The 20,026-nt window shown below is 51.0% G+C and overlaps 9 protein-coding genes and 1 non-coding gene across 10 annotated transcripts; 3 read left to right on the top strand and 7 right to left on the bottom strand.

Moving 5' to 3' along the window:
* Positions 1-751: 751 nt before the first annotated feature.
* On the bottom strand, positions 752-1,804 carry CC1G_02574 (hypothetical protein; the record flags this gene model as incomplete). Its single annotated transcript, XM_001840059.2, has 4 exons — positions 752-875; positions 930-1,145; positions 1,240-1,500; positions 1,590-1,804. 4 exons carry the CDS (start codon positions 1,802-1,804, stop codon positions 752-754), a joined length of 816 nt encoding a protein of 271 aa, XP_001840111.2.
* Positions 1,805-2,446: 642 nt separating this feature from the next.
* On the bottom strand, positions 2,447-3,869 carry CC1G_02575 (peptidyl-prolyl cis-trans isomerase B; the record flags this gene model as incomplete). The annotated part of the gene is made up of 5 exons (XM_001840060.1): positions 2,447-2,590; positions 2,650-2,759; positions 2,816-2,891; positions 3,080-3,235; positions 3,315-3,869. 5 exons carry the CDS (start codon positions 3,867-3,869, stop codon positions 2,447-2,449), a joined length of 1,041 nt encoding a protein of 346 aa, XP_001840112.1.
* Positions 3,870-4,633: 764 nt separating this feature from the next.
* On the top strand, positions 4,634-4,996 carry CC1G_02576 (hypothetical protein; the record flags this gene model as incomplete). Its single annotated transcript, XM_001840061.1, has 1 exon — positions 4,634-4,996. One exon carries the CDS (start codon positions 4,634-4,636, stop codon positions 4,994-4,996), a length of 363 nt encoding a protein of 120 aa, XP_001840113.1.
* A 320-nt stretch (positions 4,997-5,316) lies between these two features.
* Positions 5,317-6,471, bottom strand: CC1G_02577 (hypothetical protein; the record flags this gene model as incomplete). The annotated part of the gene is made up of 1 exon (XM_001840062.1): positions 5,317-6,471. One exon carries the CDS (start codon positions 6,469-6,471, stop codon positions 5,317-5,319), a length of 1,155 nt encoding a protein of 384 aa, XP_001840114.1.
* A 1,138-nt stretch (positions 6,472-7,609) lies between these two features.
* Positions 7,610-8,377, bottom strand: CC1G_02578 (hypothetical protein; the record flags this gene model as incomplete). Its single annotated transcript, XM_001840063.1, has 1 exon — positions 7,610-8,377. The coding sequence occupies one exon, from the start codon at positions 8,375-8,377 to the stop codon at positions 7,610-7,612; it is 768 nt and encodes a 255-aa protein (XP_001840115.1).
* A 1,901-nt stretch (positions 8,378-10,278) lies between these two features.
* Positions 10,279-12,902, bottom strand: CC1G_02579 (hypothetical protein; the record flags this gene model as incomplete). The annotated part of the gene is made up of 10 exons (XM_001840064.2): positions 10,279-10,381; positions 10,677-10,739; positions 11,029-11,119; positions 11,380-11,494; positions 11,530-11,548; positions 11,748-11,846; positions 12,136-12,184; positions 12,245-12,277; positions 12,572-12,676; positions 12,812-12,902. 10 exons carry the CDS (start codon positions 12,900-12,902, stop codon positions 10,279-10,281), a joined length of 768 nt encoding a protein of 255 aa, XP_001840116.2.
* A 184-nt stretch (positions 12,903-13,086) lies between these two features.
* On the bottom strand, positions 13,087-13,174 carry CC1G_20079. Its single transcript has one exon. It is a non-coding gene; the product is annotated as a tRNA-Glu (tRNA).
* A 162-nt stretch (positions 13,175-13,336) lies between these two features.
* CC1G_02580 (farnesyldiphosphatesynthetase) lies at positions 13,337-15,791 on the top strand. Its single transcript, XM_001840065.2, has 7 exons — positions 13,337-13,430; positions 13,801-13,969; positions 14,027-14,164; positions 14,514-14,674; positions 14,730-14,867; positions 14,918-15,048; positions 15,098-15,791. The coding sequence occupies exons 2-7, from the start codon at positions 13,847-13,849 to the stop codon at positions 15,613-15,615; spliced, it is 1,209 nt and encodes a 402-aa protein (XP_001840117.1). The 5' UTR covers positions 13,337-13,430; positions 13,801-13,846; the 3' UTR covers positions 15,616-15,791.
* Positions 15,792-17,222: 1,431 nt separating this feature from the next.
* On the bottom strand, positions 17,223-18,308 carry CC1G_14312 (hypothetical protein; the record flags this gene model as incomplete). Its single annotated transcript, XM_002911271.1, has 4 exons — positions 17,223-17,278; positions 17,392-17,412; positions 17,654-17,807; positions 18,282-18,308. 4 exons carry the CDS (start codon positions 18,306-18,308, stop codon positions 17,223-17,225), a joined length of 258 nt encoding a protein of 85 aa, XP_002911317.1.
* A 505-nt stretch (positions 18,309-18,813) lies between these two features.
* Positions 18,814-19,448, top strand: CC1G_02581 (hypothetical protein; the record flags this gene model as incomplete). The annotated part of the gene is made up of 3 exons (XM_001840066.1): positions 18,814-18,971; positions 19,045-19,199; positions 19,309-19,448. The coding sequence occupies 3 exons, from the start codon at positions 18,814-18,816 to the stop codon at positions 19,446-19,448; spliced, it is 453 nt and encodes a 150-aa protein (XP_001840118.1).
* Between the last annotated feature and the right edge of the window lie 578 nt (positions 19,449-20,026).

Raw genomic sequence — 20,026 nt, forward strand, 5'->3', positions numbered from 1 at the left:
GTCGCCTCGCGTGTTCAAAGTGGCTGTTACTTGATACTTACTGTGGATTCTGGGCGCAGAGAGACAGGACAGACAGGCCGATCAGCCTGAGGCCGACCCACATATAGTGTGTTTCCGAAATTCTCAGTCTGCTCCCCACCAAAGGTGCTAATAGCTATGTATTAGGATCTACTGTCCGAGTCGGGTAGGCTTTAAACTTTAAACGGCTTGACGGCTTGTTAGCTCTGCCAACCACCCCGGGCCCGGGCTCACCTGATTGCCAGGGTTGGGTTGACGGTTAGTATGTATACTTATACTTATAGAGGGTTGGCTCAATTACGTCGAGACTTGAGACTCGTTTCAGCTCGTTTCTTAACTTACTCCCATGCCATGTGGTCATTGGATGTGGCTTCACGTCGATTCACTCCTACTTAGTAGAGAGTAGTCAAGGTAACTCATTGATATATTTGTTTTCTTTCAACGTTAACTCATCGATTTATTGTTTTCCTTCAAAGTTAACTCTTCGATATATTGTTTTCTCCTCGAAACATCACTCGTCGTCGTATGCATGTACTATTAAAAAGGTAAGAAGGAGAAATCAAAAGAATTAGAATTTACCGTCATTGTATCTAGACGCAGAGAGAGAGAGAAAGAGAGACGTAGAGAGAGAGAGAGATTCAGGGTTATTCAGAGAGAACAAAAGAAAACCCTTGACAAACCCGACGAGGCGCGCCCAACTCACAGAAAATCCGCCCGAGTGACAGGGGCCCAATCACTGAGTAAACTTTGCAACATCACCACAAAGCTCCGTAACAAACCACGGTACAGCCTCCCCAACAACAGCCCGGCTTTCCTGCACCTCCCGCATGAGCTCCCCCCGATCCATCAGGAGCAGCCTGCCCGGAATCGGGACCTGCCCCGCCACCGACGCCTCGCACCCCTCCAGGCACCTGAGCGTGGGCAAAGTGGACTCATGGATCACCTTGAGAGCGTCGTCGTCGCGGGTTAGGACGAAGAGGTACGCGAGGAAGGGGGCCCACTGCGAGTCTGGTGTGACGGCGATGTTGTAGTCGAGCACGGGCAGGACGGCGCGCTCCAGGTCGCGCACCCACCGCTTGTACCACTCGCGTGTCAAGGCTGGAGAATCTCCGAAAAAGAATTTAGTGCTGTGGAAAAGAGAGAAAAAGGGATATAACCAACGCGTTAGTACTTGTTCCTTGTCCAACAAAAGTTGAGGTAATTGTATAACAAGAAACTCACCTGGTGATATGAGCGCCGTGCGGATCGTGCTGCCACTTTGAAGCGATAGTGTAGAACAGAGCGAACGTCCGCACTATGACCTCGGCCACCGACTCTTCCAACGGCTCGTTGAACTCGATTCCCTCCAAGTGATGATGCCCCTTGAACACGGTCAAGACAAAGTAAGCAGCCATAAAGGAAGGCCGGGTGTACAACCTGAACCATTCCAAGTGGTGAATCCTCACCCGTTCTAGAGCTTTGTAGAATGCTTTTTCGATGAGCCTTTTGAAAAAGAAAAAGAAAAAAGGGGGTAACGTTAGTTAAGGCCATTAGCTAGTATGTATTATATTATTTGTGAGCGGTTGACTTACCGAGTCTTGACACCTTTACTCCCACCGGCGTTTGCAGAGGACTTGTGGGTGTGCTCTGGGAAGAGTGCTCGGGTGATAATCACCAAGATGAACTCCAAGCACCGACCTGGGCCGGAGACGTCCAGGATCGGGTGTCCAGGTTCATTGGAGCGGGCCAATCGTTGGTCAGCGGCGGGCCCAGGGGGGAATCTGTATCGTTGGCGGGACTGTGACATTGAATGATTCGTTTTCGCAGATCTGAGATTAGTTCAACAACGGATATGGATGGAAGGACGGGGGATGGAAGTATACAGGGAGTTCTCTTTTTAGAACTGGCTCTTTAAATACAGGTGCCCCGTCGCTGTAGTACCAAGTCTTACTACCAGAGATATCGTCAAAGCGCATATCCGCTTTGACACCTCACTGCGCACATGTATGTTCTCCTGCCAGTGGGTCCTCGACCACCCGCTTGTCCGCGCGCAGCTACTTGCCCGATTCAGACAATCATGGTCACCGCGCGTCCAAGCGCCGGCTTCGTCTATGAAACAAGAGTCACCAGTGGTCTGTCTACACTAGCAGCCTTAGTAGATATAGACAGACGCCGGCCTCAGGCACCAGGGCGCTTAAACCAGCGCCATGCATTCCCGCATGCGCAACGTCCATAATGAACATGCCCGAAGGGCAACCACATCTAGAAAGGTAAATCCTCGTGTAGATGGACATCCCAGAGAGGAGGGCATTGCTTCACGTACTTGCCCACCACCCTCACTTCTCAAGTCTGCAAATGTCAAGAAAAATTAATGCATTATACGAAATGTGCTACATATTTCTTTTGGATTACGACGTAGTCGCAGTGGTAAACGACGAATGGAATTGGATTAGTCAACCTGGTCGAGGACACCACACTCGCTGATGGTAACCTTCTTCGAGGGTCGGCCGCTGCCAGATCCAACGCTCTCAATCTCCTTGACGAGCTCCATACCCTCGACGACCTCGCCAAAGACGGTGTGGCGGCCATCAAGCTAGACGAGAGAGACAGTCAGCATAAATAGAGTCGAGCGGTGAGGGGAAGAACACGTACCCAAGGAGTGACGACGGTGGTGATGAAGAACTGGCTTCCGTTGGTGTTGGGACCGGCGTTAGCCATGGAGAGGAGACCAGGCTTGCTGTGCTTCAAAGCAAAGTTCTCGTCTAGGGCATCGTCAGTCACGAGTCACTGTCACGACCAAGGAAGGGATGTTTCTCACCAGGGAAGCGAGGACCGTAGATAGACTTGCCACCAGTGCCGTTGTGGTTGGTGAAGTCACCACCCTGGATCATGAACTACACGCACCAACTCGGTCAGTCTTTTTCTCGAGAAACGTAGCGAATCAGCCGCGGCACGGAGGAAAAGAGCCAGGTCGAATTTCAGGCAACGAGAGCATGATTACCGAGTCTGACCCGGCTTTCAAAGCCATATTGCTACCTCCGACCGCGTCTCGCCCTGAATCAGAGACAGAACGAAGACTCACGTTGGGAATGATACGGTGGAAACCGCTGCCAGCATACCCGAAGCCATGTTCGCCAGTAGCGAGTTCACGGAAGTTCTTGGCGGTTTTGGGGACAAGGTCATCAAAGAGCTTGAAGACGATGCGACCCTTGGGCTCGTTGTTGATGGCAATGTTGAACTGTTGGACGAGTTAGTGACATAATCGTGAGTGGGAGTGGGGAACGAGCTCAGAAAGTGACAGAAAAACGAAGACTCACGTAGACATTCGCTCTGCTCAAGTCACGCGGAGCAGGAGCAGGAGCAGTTTCGGTAGCGCCGTCCGTTTTCGCCGTCGCGTCACCACCACCGCCAAAAGGCCACCAACCCCACCAATTCATCGCAAACGTAGCAGGCACGTCACGTTCCATGGATTTCGACGCAGTAGCCGACGCAGTCGTAGTAGTCGACGTCCCATCCAAGTCGGTAGTCGTAACAGATTTGGTGACCGTTTTCGACACATGGTACGTGAATTTGGCGGTTCCGTCATCGAGGTTGTTGTTGTCGTTGGTTGCACCCCATGGCCACGAAGAAGAGAAAGAAGCAGCAGAGTCAGCATAAACAGTCTTGAGAGAGTCATTGCTGAGCAGATTGTAGGCGACGACGCCGGTTCCCGCCGCGCCTACAATCGCCAAAGTAGCAGCAAACGACGACGAGGAGGAAGAGGATCCGTACGGGTTTGGCTTTCCAGTCGAGTAGAATCGAGGGGCCCACTGGACTCGGCCAGTTCGTGCAGTTTGTTGGGCGACGCGGCGGAAGAGGAATGACGAGGCCATGGTGGGTGCTGAGAGAGGAACGACGAGGGTGACGACCGACGCAAAAGTTGACAGCGCAGACGCGGTCGCTCGGCATCAAAAAGCCCATGACATCAGGCTCTGATCCCATCAACGGCCATCAAAGTCGGCCCCGAATCTTAGAGAAAGGTCTGAAATTCCTCGCCAGAAGAGTGAAAGAAACGCCTGTATCGTGAACACATTTGCGAAATAGATCGCTGAACTTCCATTTCCTGCCTATGAGTTTCACAGCGGCAGTGATTTGTGAACACAGCATGGGATGGACTCCTGCTGCCTTCCACTGACGACCAATTTAAACGTCCAAGTAGACTTGAAGGCATACTGGGGTCGAATAACAAGGACCTCGATACATCTGTTATCAGTCACAACTGACTCTATAATAAACCATCTCCTAAACTCTGATACGCTCAGGCTGAGGATGGCTTTCGCGTTACCAACAGAAATAATAACAATCCTCCTCGGACGCCGATACTATGCTTGGACCATCGGATCCAAAGCGCCTTGACCCTAGCCTTTGCTTTTGTTTCCACTTCTTCTCCTAGGACTTCCCATATAAAAGAATAAAATGACGCTCACCGTCCTCCTTCTTACCCGTTTACCCCAGCATCTACCTCAGAACACGCCACAGTCGCAACACACAACCCGCTCCTAATACCAAAGACCTCTCAAAATTAAAAGGCTTCTCAGAGAACCCCCCTCTCAAAGACCTCTCAGGAAGCTTATTCAGAAAGCACCTTAAATAAACCATGCCCCGCACCGTCGGAAAATCCATCTTCTTATCCACCGTCCCCGCAGACTGGGTCGACCCCATTTACTGCATCGGAGATGGCCCCGATGTCATCAACTGGAAGCCGGATCCTGCTAAACAGAAAACCTCGTCATCAGTGTTGAGCTCTCGCTGGAACTTGACCATGTTGAAGGGCTCTCGAAACTCGACCTCTGGAAATCCGACTGGTCTGAGCTCTCGAAACTTGACCTTGAAGGCTGCCGGCGGCGTGGTTCAGCCGAATGCAATTGCAAGTTCGACTCCTAGCGCCAAAGGCAAGAAGCTGAAGAAGGCAGAACTTGAAGGCAGGAAATACGTGTACGGTGGTGTAGGCCTGCGTTGAATGGGTTGGATCTAGTTCCGATCGATTGTCTTTACTAGTTCCATTCGACACCTTCAAATATTAGTCTTACATACTCTACCGCACAAGTACACACTTGTTACTTTAAATTTAATCTACCTATTCTCTTGGATAACGAGTAAACACTTTGAATCTTCAATCGGCGCACAGCAGATCCGTCGTCCATCAAGTCATGGTCCAGTGTCAAGAATAAATAAACGAAAAGTAAAATGGAATTACAACAAAGTAACCGGTATTATACAGATCGGGTATACATATAGATCAATAAACAACAATCCCCAAACCACAAAGTCGCCTAAGTACTACGCATCCTTCTTAGCCGACGGAGCCTCCTTGGACGGGGCAGGGGCCGGCTTCTGCTTCTGCGGGGGAGGAACCGCATCCTTCTTAACCGGCGGAGTCTTCTTTGCCTTCCCCTTCGCACCCTCCTCCTCCTTCCTCATCTCCTCCGCCTTCTTCACAACCTCCGCTCTCTTCCCCACCACCCCCTTCCCCTTCCCTCCCTTCCCCCCACCTCTCCTCCTCCCATACCTCTCCGGATCCTTCTCCCCATTCGCCAGAACAGCCCACATATAAATCCTCGTATTAACCCTCCAATCCTGTACCTTCCTCTCCGCCTCCCTAATACCCTCTTTATCACCCTGTTCCTCCGCCTCCTCCAACCTATCCACCCACTTCTTCAAGATCAGAGCGGATTTGTGGAAGAGAACGAGGTTGGTGGTGACTTGATTTGCGTCGATGGGTGCGATTTCCGAATCGGGTATGGAGGCTAGCTCAGAGTTGATCTCTGCTGCGAACTTTTCGACGTCTGCTGGGAGTTGTGGTTCGGAGGCGGAGGATGAGGTGGATCCTCGCAAGTTCTTAGTTTGTCGCAGGAGTTTACGCGCTTTAGGTGCCTTGGGTGTAGCGTCCTCATTACTACTGGAGCCAGGCGTCGAACGCGCGGCGAGTTCAATCGCATCCACCAGCTCGAGTTGGCGTAGTACCTTGTCAATCCGGTCGTTCAACTCGATTTTGCGGAGGGCGAGTTCGATTTCGTCGTTGAGCTCGCGGAGGAAGAGGGTGCTTTTGTCGTCGTCGAAGGTGCGAGCGGAGTACCGGTCGTCGTCGATGTCCCGGGCAGAATACCAGTCGTCCGAGCCGTCGAGGTCCCGCTCATATAGTTCACCATCGAAGTCCCGCTCATAGAGTTCACCATCGAAATCCCGCTCGTAGACATCCCCAAACTCCCTCGCCTCATAAGACCCACTGAGTTCATCAATCAACGCCCTCAACTCCATGTCCACCTCCTGCTTGAGCATCCCACGAGCTGAGAGCTCGTCGTTTAGGGACATCGCGCCTCCTACTGCACGGGCGTCAAACGCGTCATCGGAGGGAGGGGTGAAGGCGAGGATGTTGGTGGAGGAGGAGAAGAGGAGGGAGAGGAGGATGAAGGAGGGGGAGAGGTTGAATCGCATTGGTGCGGTTCTGGCGTGGGTGGTGGTATGTGTGATATTTGGTGTGAGTTGTGGGTGGTGGTGGCGCGTCTAAACTGAGCATCGTAGGCGATTAGTACTTCTCCATACGAAACAGACTCGAGCGAGGAAAGACTTACAGGACGTAATTGAAACGAGATAAATTATGCAAATCCTGTAGCGAGCGAGTGAGTGGGGCAGTGGATGGGTGACTTTACCAGTAAAGCAAAAACCATCCACCGTCGGAAAAACCACCACCATCTTATAGGGTTTCGTATAACCGAAATGCGCTCTGCCCGCTGTTTGGTGTTTAATTTGGTACGGGCGGTGCCTCATGCAACAGAGCCAAGAGCGCCAACCAAGAGCTCCGGTGTCCCATTGCCCATGGAATCTAGGCTCGATTCGTGGAATCATCATTGCGGCATTGCGTTGAAACTCTTCAATCAATTGGTGCGAAATTCGGGTGTTTGCAACCCCTCGAGGAGCTAGCCGCTTTGGGTGCTTGAGAATGATTGATGAAGACGATGAGTCGGCTGTCGGAAGTTTTTACCCCCATTGCTCTGGGTTCTCTGGACTTTGGGCCTCAGGACGTATTCGTAGTTGTAGCTTCTTTTATATGGGGAGTTTCGGTTGTTTATTGGGTACTCTATCTAAGGATGAGTGAGGGTATAGGTGCATGAGCTGAACAACCGAAGGGAACTGGATACTTACAACTTGAAAGAGCCAAGCCTGTGATGAGCGCCCATCACTCGATGGTGTTTCAGTCGAGGCGCCGGCGCAGCATTTACGAAGCAGGCCATCATGGCTCTTCCGAACGGCGTCTGGCACATCTGTGGCTCTCTCGTCAAAGGGGTGATTGGACCTTGTGGCTTGATGATGATGAGCGCGGTGAGCGGTCACAGAGGGTCACAGCGACGACCTGTCGACCCAGCTGTGCTCCCAGCAACAAAAGAGAAAATGCACCCGAGAGCATCATGTTCGAACGATCCTCCAACTCCAAGGGCAGAACGTCGTTTCTCCAGGGCTAATCTTCCGAGTTCCAGGTCCCAAAGTTCTAAAAATAAGTTAACATTATCCCTCTATCATACAAAAAGAGAGAGAAATAGTCTCCCACACAAGCACCGTTCTCATAAAAGTAAAATCAACGAATCGGCCTTCCCTGCATCAACAACGCCCAAACCAACTTCTTCATATACCTCTTCCTCTGCTCCATCTTCTCCCTAATCGACCCCATCAGCCTCTCAACCCTCCTCCTCACGCGCTCATCAACAACCCGCCCATCGCTCAGCCTCCCCGTCCGCACGAGCCTCCGCGCAACACGGTACCGCTCGCCCCAGATCCTGTACGCCCGGTTAACGTTGTGGTACGTGTGGATGAGCTTGGTCACGGCTTTGCATTTTATCGGGTGGAATTTGAGAGGTGGGGGCCGGTGGAGGCGTGGGTTGTAGTGTGGGTCGGTTAAGTAGGCCTCGTGGTCCGCCGTCGACTGGGATTTAGATTTGGGCTTACGGTGCCTGTTGGTGCGGGAGTGGGCGTGGCGGGAGGAGTGCGAGTGGTCGTGGAGGCGGCGGTTATGGTGGTGGTGGTGGTCGTGCGAATGGTGGCCGGGTTCTCTCGCGTCGAGTTCGACATCTGGCTCGCGCAGCGCGATGTCTTCTAGGATGCCATCGATGCGCTGTTCGATGTCCTCGAAATTGTAGACGCTTCTCAGACCAATGTCGTCCTCGAAATCGTAGACGCTTCTCAGACCGAGACCTTCCTCGAAAGATGCACCGCTTCGCGCTTCGAGTTCGGCTGCATCCAGGTCGCGTTCCACGAGCGATTCGGGGGAAGAGGCGGCTGCCAGTCTCGCCAGGCCTAGAGAGACAACGAGGAAGTTGACCAGTCCCGCCTTTGAGAATAGCTGCATCTTGGCTTTTGTCGACGTGTCAGAGAGTACTATGTACGTCGTAGAAGGCTACCAGAGTTTCGATACCGTGGATGTATCAGGGAAGAGCGAGGTTGTGTTGGTGTGGCGCTTTCGGAGGGTTTGCGGTGAACAACCCAAGAGGTCTTGCCTAATGGCTTCGGGAATTTGAAATCCTGCAGTGGAGCAGAAAGAGTGAATGCGCGCTGTGTAGGGGACAACTGCAAGCCCCATCGTGGTTCGGAATCCATGATTGGTACAATCAGAGGCGGTGCGCGTGGTTGTTGCCATCAGAGGTGGGCGCTCCGAGATTCCTTCAAGCCCGAGTCTGTGGTAAGGGCCCGCTCTTCAATTCTGGGCACGGCGAGGCAGAAATAACAGAAGAGTGAACGGCGATGAAAGGAAGAGCGATAGTTCGCCTCCGCGAGTCACGATTCCAGAGACGGCCCGTGTTTGCCATCGATGTGCATTCCAAACACTGATGGCATCCTTAAGCGAAGTTCGATTCTTGGCTCGGCCATGAGACCCCTCTGCTCTACTACTGATATTTCCTCTGCCGCGAGAAACTCTGCCAATGGGAGTGGTGTACATGTAAGTACATGCCAACTGAAGGTGAAGTAGTCCGGCAGGGCCAGTCTCCGGCGGGTGTTACAAAAGTAACTTTCTCAACTAACTTTTCCTTACTAAACTAACTTTTTCTAACTTTTTTCAGCAAAGTTACTTTTGCCGAAAAAGTTAGCGTAAAGTTAGCCGAAAGTAACTTTTTATATGGGGAATGTAAGGCGGAAGTAACTGGAGTGAAGCTAACTTTTTTCGTGCGTTGTCAAGCACTAAGTTCTCGCGATGGATTGCATGAAGAGTTCAGGGTCGCGTGAGTACGAGGTGGCCTGTAAGTGTCTCAACCGTCCTCTGACCACGATTGTGGGTGGCATAACGGACTTGTAATGGGCAAAGCCCTTTATTATAGACACCTATTATAATGGACACCTCAGTCGATTCAGAGTATATGCACGACTGAGAGTACATACTTACAGCTGGCTATAGGATCTCGTTTCTACAGTAAGGGGTTAAGAGATGGCACGGTCCCCACATCGCATGACGGGGTGATCAAGAACTTACACTGGATTCTGCCCCACTGTGACCGAAATTGTGTATTCATTATCATGGGGGCAAGTGCAGACGGTAGCCGAGTCCTGATGTCGAGGTGCCCAGGGCAACAAACATTGATTCAAGATTGTACCGCGATGTAATGAAGCCACAGTTAGCCCTTTTACTTCCAGAATAAACAGACGGCCTAGCACATCTGTATACGTGATGTGCTAACTGGATCGTGTATCACTGCGCGAGAAGAGCCAACATATTCAAGAATCCATTTGGTAACTGGTTGGCACGCACAATAAACTATCATGCTCTTCTTTTGTTCTCGGCTTCGCACCATCATCCCTCCCCAGATAAAGTAGCTCTTGAGCCCCGTACACAACCCCTCCCTACCAAGTCGAAAGTACGTCTCAGGCTGGCAGTAAGGGGGACGAAAGTTAGCCAAAGTTAGCCAAAAGTTAGCACGTTACTTTCGAATGCGTGGGAAAAAGTTAGGCTCTATGTTCTTAGGCGGGCAAAGTTAGTCAACGTTAACTTCAAAAGTAACTTTTTACGCCCTCGTCTCCGGCGGGCATCCAGCAGCCTAGACAACGGTTCCATCTCGGTGTTGGGACTCGGATGAGCAAAGTTAACCAACCACCCACCGGAGGCATACAGGATAATTAACGGCGTACGATTAAACAGTCACAGAGGCACGCGTAGCTTCACTCGTCGTACCCAGCCATTGATAAGACCCGCCATTACAGGCTGGTGTCTCGATGACCCCGGTACCTAGCGATTGCCACGGCCCAAGGTAGACAATTCGGTCAAAGTTGGAGTTGTCGACGAACACCGCGTGAGGGCTCGACATCAGTTGGTTCTTGATGTTTCCAGCTGAGAGATGGAGTGAGCAAGAGAATGCAGCCGCGTCTGAGTGAAAGAAGGGAGTGAGGGTAAAATTGTTGTTGAAGGCTCGAGTGAGATCAGTTATCCCACGGCTTATTCTGCCAATGGGCTGTATCCGGACACAATCGCGCATCCACTGAGATTTTCGGGGAAGTTGTAAGGAAATAGGTGGGGAGAGACATGGTAATAAGTTGGCACCAAGATAAACCCGATCGGTGATGTTTGTCACTGGGGGCTCGACTCGATTCCGATTATCTGATTATTGTCACCTTCTTCACTCGAGGTATTATTACTCCTGGGTAACGGTTAATCTACGCACCTCCAGAAATTGACGAATGAAAAGGCACCGGTCACAACTGTCCAATCACCATGCATCGCACACCTAAGCGCCGGTCCGCATCAGGGCGCTTAATCATAGGTGAATGTTTTTGTCACGGATTCCATTATATGAGAGTAGAAACCGGAGTATTTGAAGTCCGCAGTCCTCGCTCGGAGCCACTTATACACAGTCTCTAAGTATCCTTCCATCTCAACACTTGACTAATTATGCGCCTTATGTTATTCCCTTAAGATTGTTGTCAAAGAAGTCATTGAGTGGTCAAAGTAGATCTTCGCCGACGAGGCCTAACCCAAGTTAAAGCTCATGAATCCAGGATTTCCCAGATCCTCACGCCTCGGAGGGAGTTTCGACTCTATAACGATAATTCCAGTTATTCTGTTCAAATTCTTGATAGTGGTACAAATAGATGATCACTCCAAGTACTAGTAGATAATCAAGAAATGTACACTCGGATGGAAGCGATATCAAAGTAGGCATCTCCAAAATAATTCGAATTCTTGTTCACAAAATCTTCATCGCAGGATTGTCTCGTTAGACATAGACTCCAGGAGATGCTCGTAGATACCCACCCACACATGTCCCTGGACAACCCGAGGCTGGATATTGTGGCCCTGCCCAATCACCGCCTAGAATACGAAAGCTCGAACGAGCGGTCTTGACATTCAGAAGCAGAAACACTCACAGAAGTTCAAATTAATAATGATATTGTTTGGCTTGAACTTGGATTCCAAGTCGCAAGAACCAGCGGCGCTGTTGAAGAGCGCTGCCGGCCGTCTCTTGAAGTGGCTGAGCTCCTCCTTCAAAGTTCACGCTTAAAAAACCAGCTACGCACCCAATTATCTGTGTTGACCCTATTGGAAGTTGTGGTACGTATATCAGCTGGGAGGTTCGACGGCGGAGAGCTCCCATCCGCTCCCCGCCTCGGCCAAAACCAGACTTTGATGAAACTCGGACGGCGTTCCACTGCAAACCTAAGTGTGATCATAGAACCCATTTCGTCAGGCAAAGCCTGATTGACAGGCGGAGTATGTATTGAATTTTCGAACGCACCATCCTCCGCCATTCGAATTGAATGCAGGCCCAAAGCTGTTCTGGCTGGGCATGCGGACGTTGCAGCCACCGCCATGGCAGGTAAGGCTCACCGGCGCACTGTCGAATCGCGGTCGTCAGCGTTTCGCAATGGCCAAGATATAATATTGAAAATGTACCCGCTCATATCTCTTCCTTCTCTCGGCATGGTGCAATCTGTAGTACGAGCTGTGATTCCGGAGAGAAGAGAAAATGTGGAAGAACAAAAAGGTACGCACTAGGGCTAGTATGCACTGACACGAGGTTGGGACCTTGGTTATTGATTCCTTCGACGATGTCGAGTTCTCCCTAGATTTCCGCTTGAGGTTCGAATTTTACTGTAAAAGGCAGTCGAAACATAAGCGCTTACCCCGCTTGGCCATCCAGATTCCTCGGTTTCCCAAATTGCAGGCCACGTTCTGGCGGAAGACGTATCAGTTCCTCGTATCTTGAACCCCATAGTCGGCTACAACACTTACCCACATCCTTCAGGCATATGGCGTACATCAAATCTGGGCAAGATGTAAGCGCGAGTCCTATCTCGGTGATTCAGCGTGGTATCCCTTACACAGCAACATGGGTACTAAACTTCCTTTTCGACCTAATTCTTACACTGTTCCTTCCTGGTCCCGTGGGGGACAAAACAGACTTGTAGTCTCCACGCAGAATAAAAGTGTCGCTTGACGCATAGGTGAGGTTGAGAGTGCGAGATGTCTCGCGATCGGTGTAGTTCCTGTCCCAATCGAGCGCCGAGGTAACATGTAACAGGTTAGGTTTCCGCAAGGCTTTATCGGTGAGTTACTTACACGCGCCCATGACTCCAATCTGGAATGGAGAACCAGTCGAATTTCTCGTAGAATGTAGGTCCGATCCAGGTTTCGACGAGGCCGTATTGAAGTGCGACTGAAGCTCTGGGATATACTAGGATCAGTTGCAAGATGCTCGGGAGAGCCAGAAATGAGAAGAGAAGGGTCATTTCGCGGAAGTGTGGATGCAACACAATCCAAGGAGGACCTTCATTCTCATTTTATCCGAGGGAGACGTACGTTCTGTGAGAGCACTCTCCTTGATAATATGGCAGTTGGTAACAATAGAAACTGACCGTATCTTTTGTCTTCTATGCAGTGTGAACTTCATTATGGCAGTTGGCAACAGTAGAAAGAACGAATTCGTGGGTGGTTGTTCAGCCTATGCCTGTGACCATTGCAGTGGAGCATCCGTCGATCCTTATTCAATCTTCTTTCGATTCGCCATGATTGTTCCGGGATGACTGCGAAGAAGCTTGGACTGGGGACATAGGTCCATGGATGAAAACAAAAAATTCGGATACGGGGAATCGAACCCCGAGCTGCCGCGGGCAAACTCTCTGATATGAGAGGCGGCAATGTTAGCCGTTACACCATATCCGATATGCTATAGCTTTTGCAGCAAGGTTACTCGACTCAGTGTTTGCGGCAGGAACCGACTTAGGGGCAGGAGATGGCCGCGATGGATCAGAATCTTGGGTCCATCGCTTAATTGATTTTTACCATTGGTATCTTGTTGGTATCATCCCGACATCGCCATCGAACCACTTTTCTCTTCCATTCACATCCTTCTGTCTACTTCCGTGTCGACACTCCTTCCTCGTCGCATCCGAAGAGAATCATCCAATAAACTTCATCGGTGAGTAGATGTTTGCTGTCATTCTCTGAATCGGACCAGGAAGCACCGGCCAAAGGTGCGTAACGATCGTTGGAGAGATGGCTACCGAGACTCGATGTACTCCGTGCCAGCCTATATGGCACCGATATTACAACGTCCACCCAGGTCCAGCTTCGCAAACGCCTGCGGACGATCGGTCCTGGTTTCGATGACAAGACGCGTTTCAGTCATGTCATTATTACACATCGTACCATCCCTACCCCAATCCACCTATCGTCTCATTTATTGTTCTTGAATCGGGGGGTTAGCTACATTGCTTCCGAGCTGTTTTCCCTTTAAAACGGGGGAAAGATGAAGAATCCGAGCTGATTGTCGATTTCCGTTACCCCAGGTTTCGCCACCGCCCACCACCACCACCACCACCACCAGATATCACAATGTCGGATAAAGCAGCGAGAAGGGCCAGGTTCGAGGGTGCTTGGAATGAGATTCGGGATGAGATCCTTGCCTACTTCCAAGGCGAGCATATGCCTCCCGAGGCCGTCGAATGGTACAAGAACGTGCGTGACCTTTTTCTCGATCCTGGTACTGGTACTGATATTGGATATCGGATGCAGAACCTTGACTACAACGTCCCGGGTGGCAAGCTCAACCGTGGCATGTCCGTTTGTGACACTGTCCAGATCCTCAAGGGACGTGAGCTCACCGATGAAGAATACAAGCGCGCAGCTGTTTTGGGATGGTGTGTCGAGCTGGTGAGTTTATGTTCCGTCTACCCAAGGGCCTGCAAAGAGCGACGGCGCGTGCACAACCTGGTTACATCCTTGAATCCATATGGTCGCCTTTACGGTTCCCCGGACGAGATGAATTCGACCACGATCTACCCCCATCACGTTCCTGGCCCCTTCCCTCTTCTACCAAGGCAGTTCCAGGCAACTCAACTTGTTTGGTTTTCCTTCTCTTCCTCACCGTTCGAACCTGGGGAAGGCCCCTTTGGCGAGAGTTTTAAACATTCTCATCAATCAACTGATCCTCTCCTTCCCGTTTTTGACCACCTGTATCCCGTATTAAGGAATTACTGACGTGTTGTCCCCTTACTGACAGCTCCAAGGCTTCTTCCTGGTTTCCGACGACATCATGGACGCTTCCATCACTCGCCGCGGCCAGCCTTGCTGGTATCGCGTGCCCAAGGTCGGCATGCTGGCGATCAACGACAGCTTCATGCTCGAAGCTCCAATTTACTGGTTGATCAAGAAGTACTTCAGGTATGTTTCTACGCGCTGGATACAATGTTCGTCGTGTACTCACCCCGCTTTTCAGACGCGAGTCCTTCTACGCTGACCTCGTCGATCTCTTCCACGAGACTACCTACCAAACCGAGATGGGTCAACTCGTCGATCTGATCACTGCTCCCGAAGACGTCGTCGACCTGTCCAAGTTCTCGTTGGAGAGACATCGGTGTGTGCTTTCTTCGTAGTTTCCAGTCCCCAATCTAACCATGACATTAGTTTGATCGTCGTCTACAAGACCGCTTACTACAGTTTCTACCTCCCCGTCGCATGCGCGATGATGATCTGCGGCATTCCTTTCCCCGAGAAGGAGCCCAGGTTCGATTTCCTCAACGGTGGATTCGGTGGAGGTCAGTGTCTATCTGTTTGGTGTTGGCTGTCCACTGAATTCCTGTACAGCACCCCTTGACCCAACCGCCGACCCCTACACGACCGCCCTCAGCATCCTCATCCCTCTCGGCGAGTACTTCCAGGTGCAGGACGACTACCTCGACTACTCCGCCCCTCCCGAAGTCCTCGGCAAGATCGGCACCGACATCATCGACAATAAATGCTCCTGGGTCGTCAACGCCGCCCTCGTCCTCACCGCCCCTGCCCACTCGCCATCTGCTTCTGCTTCCACCCCCTTCGCTCCTACTGCCTCTGGCTCTCTAGCCACCTCCAACCTCTCCGAGGAACGCAAGGCCGAGCTCAGGAAGATCCTCGACGACAACTACGGCAAGAAGAGCAAGGAGAACGAGGAGAAGGTCAAGGAGGTGTACCGCGAGTTGGATATCGCCGCCCACTACAAGCGGTATGAGGAGGGTGTCGTGGGCGAGGTGAGAAGGCGAATCGCGAGCGTCGACGAGGCTAAGACTGGGTTGAAGCGGGATGTCTTCACCAGCTTCTTGGAGAAGATCTACGGCAGGAGCAAGTAAACTAGAGTCGGACGGGTGAAATGGTGGGATGTGACCACCGTAGGGCTAGAAGTTCTAACTGCACGTCGATCTTCTGGATCTCGTGCGTGAAATTAACGAATCAAAGTATAGACTAATATCATGTATTTAGGTCCCGCTTCGAATGGGAATAACAATTGGTGACATGGCGGTTGTCTGGAGTTGTTCGAAACAAAGAGATCATGAAACCCTGCGGCGACATTGCAGAAACCATTTTTGCGGATACCGGATGTAAAGACCCTTCAACGTGCCTTTGAGGGTAGTCCTATGGCCAGCGATCTTCGCATGCCCGTCCCCAGATAACGCGACAGATGCAAAGGAGATCCATCTCACGCGTCGGCCAGGGGCAGCCGTCCATGAAGTGCTGACGGAGAATTTGGCCTCGAATTCGTTTGTTGCAGCACTTGGGCAGCGGTTAGAAACATCCGTCCTTTTCATGTACACTGTGAAAGTTCATGTCGTTGGACTCCTGATACTGACTCATGTTGACCTTCGTTTGAAGGTAAAGCGACTGCCGATTGGGATGCGTCCTTTGCAACGACGGTCAATAATTCCCATCGGTTGTTTGACTGCCATGTGCGTACTTCTTTTCGCGGTGTTCCACCGTTGCCCGTCTCCGTGACAATCATGGTAGCCTTCCAAATTATCTACCGAAGTGAGGTGAGGCTGAGATGGAGACTGGGGAGCGCTGACTTCACGCGTCACGCCGACGTACAGAAAGGAGACGATCGATGAGTGCTCGGCTCTGGTCATCCGAGTAGATTGCGTGGGCTGGACTTCATTGCATATAAAAGAGAAGAAACTTTGGTGGAGGGGAGCCCTCAGAATCAAGTTTAAAAACCCCATCGACCATTCCTTACCGAGCTTCGTGCCAAAGGTAAGTGCCCGAGTTTCTTTCTCCCTAGTGCCCACACGTTGCTCATCAAAGTCCTTCGCATTTAAACCCGTCTTCAAACGACCAACCCATCCCCAAATGAAATTTATCAGCCTTCCTCGGCACCACGTCCACCAGCGTCCTCGCTCAATACGGACGCGAAGACAACATCCGACTCCTCGCTCGCTCCCTCATCGAGGAGTATGAAGCCAATTTGGCTGCCCGAGCTGGATCATGCCACGCCAGTGGCTCTCAGTGCCCTAGCTCTTGCGGCTCGTACTGCCGTATGGGTGGTAGAGGCTGTTCTTGGGGAGTTGGCACTCCTGATTCGTGCAAGACCAGGTGCAGGTGCTCCTCCTAAATAGAATCATTCGATTTTTGTTTGGTCCAACTTGTTTCTTAATTATTTCCTCTTATTTATTTGACATATAATATCTACGACTTGAGGTCGACCTGCAGCTTGCAATACCATCTCGAGATCTTAGGGACTTGCTTGATCTTCTTGTTCCGACTGGGCCATTCCTGTGAGCTACCCTAAGTCAAAATCGACCTCGGCCTGCGATTACGAGGGATTCGGGACTAGCCAGCCTCAGTTCAACGAAGTTCCCGTACGAGAGCCGACTCGGACAGCTTGGCAGTAATTCCTCTCAAAGTGGATCTGCTGGGTCCAGAGCGGGTGACCGTTGAGCTCACCTTCTGCTGATGGGCTCCAAGTCTACATGCTGGGACTGTCGATATAATAAGCGATCTGAATCCATAGTACTACAGCCACTATGTAAGACAGTTGGAAACCTAGAGAAGCTTGTCAATGGGTAACTTAGTATGATTAAACTATCATCCTGTTGGCACTTAGACTGGGCCGGTTACAAGAAACCGTGGCTTACGTTCAAAGGGTGTATACTCGACTGAGGACCATACAAGCGAAGTGAGATCCGCATCTGAGCGTAACCCGTTATGTTATACATCCCTGCAGTCGGTTGTGAACATCCATTCGTCCTGTATAAAAGGACAACGCTGCGTTTGCAGTCGATAGGCTCCCAGAGATACACTTCCCGCGCAGCCTTTGCAGATTCTCAAGTAGCAAGCACTACACAGAGCTGTAAGCCCTCCGTCTCGTCTTGTTTCAAACTACCCTTCCTAACAAACCTCTCAATCCAGCCAACCGCCCACTACTACCATGAAATTTTCCAACATCCTCGCCCTCGTCGCCGTCATTACCACCACGTCTACCAGTGTGCGATAAATTCTGTGACTCGGGCCCTGGAGTGACATGCGCCTGGGATAGGGGCACTCCGGATGCCTGTAGGAAGGCTTGTGACTGCCGAAGGAAGTGAATGATGGAGATGAGAGGACGAGTGTGCAGCCAGGGTGCTCGGTTTTAGTGGAGACGTTCGGCTATGGATACGACTAGGCTGTTACTCGCCTTTCCTCGTTGTCGTCCAAGTTTTATTTATCTTCCTGCGTATGCAAAGACCGCTGTTGCAGATCACCCCAAGGCTGAAGGTTTCCTTTGGAATATTCTACGTGTTGAGAAACCATCGTGTATCTTGTGTCCACGGTGCTATGGTTATATAGAGTACTGATGTATGGAATTGGAGCGATGAAAGCATCATATCTCCTGACCTCTCCTACTAAGTGACAGCATTGGTCACTGACACGGGGCTTGGGGCCCTGGCCCGGTGCCAGTCTCCGAGCAGGCTGATCACCCCGTCAGAATCAAGGCGTACTAGGCGGTGGCACCCTTACCACCGCAAGGTCACATTTCGAAGCCAACCTTGACGTGGATGGGATGGTAGCCCATTGAACCCGTGATTGGCGGTGGAAAGTCTCGGGACGCAGTGGATACCTTTCCGAAGGTAGTCCAATGCGCTTGGAGGTGGGAGGTAAAGAAGCTTGGTCTTGATGCGGACTCAGTGATAAGGCAGGCATACTCTGGGCGCTTAGATATCGTTGCCAACGAATTCTTCTCCGAGTCGCCTCACCACTTAAATTTGGAATTGCTACAGAATTTCTGCAGGAGGATCTTCGTCACGAGATAGGAGCCTGTAGAATGGCTTGAACCTCGTCTTCAGGTGAAAGGAGGACTGTCCCTCCATAGTACCGACAGGCGCTTAATTGTGACAGATGGCAACAGAAGCGACAAAGATCAAGGTAGCCCGCGTAATTCTCAAACTCAAAAAGAGTTTTTCCTCTATTTTTATCTAAAAGCCTCATATCACCCTCGCTCTTTGGAGGTATAAAAGTGCAGAATTTTCCTTCTCCAATCCTCAATTCATCAACAAGTTAACAAACACTCACTTCAAATCATGGTCCAAACTCGCACTCTATCTTTATTCGCCACTCTCATTTTGGCTTTGAACCTCTTCGGGGCAACGATAGCTCAATCGACCGAGGAGAGTGATCCTTGCAAGGAGAGTAAATGCGGGATGGGGTTCCCAGCTGCGTTCAGCGGGTGTGCGTCCGAGTGCGTGTTTAAATTTATCATCTGAGATCTCCCTTTTCTCTTCCTCCTACTATTGAAGCTAACACGATGTCAGACCCGATCCAGACGCATGCACCTGTCAACCCAAGCGGCGCAAAGCCTACATCGACGAAATGACCAGCTGCTGGCGGGACAATGGGTGCAAAGACGGTAGATTTGCGACCGAGGAGTATTGGAAGGAGGAGATTGAGGATATATGTAGGGGTCATAGTACGTTCCTTCTTCTTCCGTTTCGCCCTGACTCTTTGGACTTTGGGCTTTGGAGTCTGTTGTGCGGCTTGCTGACCCCTTGTCGAACACTTTGTTTTGCATCTTATAGTCGAGGCGGGTGAGGCGGGAGGGGCTTCGGCTACTGGTGACGGTGATGCGGATGGTGCGGCTGTTAAGGCCTACGGGGTTGGGTTGTTCACCGCTTTGGGTGTTGCTGGTGCTTTCAACGCTCTTGTGCACAATTGTTAGTCCGTCTGCCTCGTTTAGTTCGTCTCTGTGTATATCCTTGATTGTATCAGACTGTGGACTTGGTGTGCCCTTCTTGTGAATCAATATTCTGTCCCGTGCGTCTGGTGGTGACACTCAAAGAAGCCTGTTCCTGAGACTAAACTTTGATCGACCACCTAACCAGCGTTGGGTGATTGGTATTGCCATCGGCCGTTGGTATGTATCCACCAAGTCGACTCATGGACGTCTGACGTATGTCATTCATAACTTAAACGTACCAAGGATAGACTGCTAGGCATTTCTACAAGTGTAAATCAATCGCGTGGTAATGTCAAAGTTCGTAACTAACTTGAACAAAGGTACCATCCCGACGGGCGCTTATTGATTGACATCCGAGTGACAAGGTAAAAATCAGTTGACCTGTGAAGCGTCCGTCGCATCACATAGTTTGACTTCAGAGAACAATTCTTCTCGTCTTCGATTCCCAGGTGAGAACCTAACAATCGCCTTTAGAACCCGTAGCATAAAATCGTACAAAGCTCATCCTCGAGCTCCCATTCCTTTTCAACCAATCCAGTAGTTACAGCCCCACCCACTCC

This window comes from Coprinopsis cinerea (assembly GCF_000182895.1).
Source record: "Coprinopsis cinerea okayama7#130 chromosome 4 map unlocalized cont3.4, whole genome shotgun sequence".
NCBI classification, from domain to species: Eukaryota; Fungi; Basidiomycota; class Agaricomycetes; order Agaricales; family Psathyrellaceae; genus Coprinopsis; species Coprinopsis cinerea.

Excerpts from the sequence above, each read along its gene's own strand:
- CC1G_02580 (XM_001840065.2), top strand. The coding sequence starts at position 13,847 with ATGTCGGATAAAGCAGCGAGAAGGGCCAGGTTCGAGGGTGCTTGGAAT. Across the intron at positions 13,970-14,026 it reads CCGTCGAATGGTACAAGAAC|AACCTTGACTACAACGTCCC; the intron begins GTGCGTGACCTT and ends TATCGGATGCAG. Across the intron at positions 14,675-14,729 it reads TTGATCAAGAAGTACTTCAG|ACGCGAGTCCTTCTACGCTG; the intron begins GTATGTTTCTAC and ends CCCGCTTTTCAG.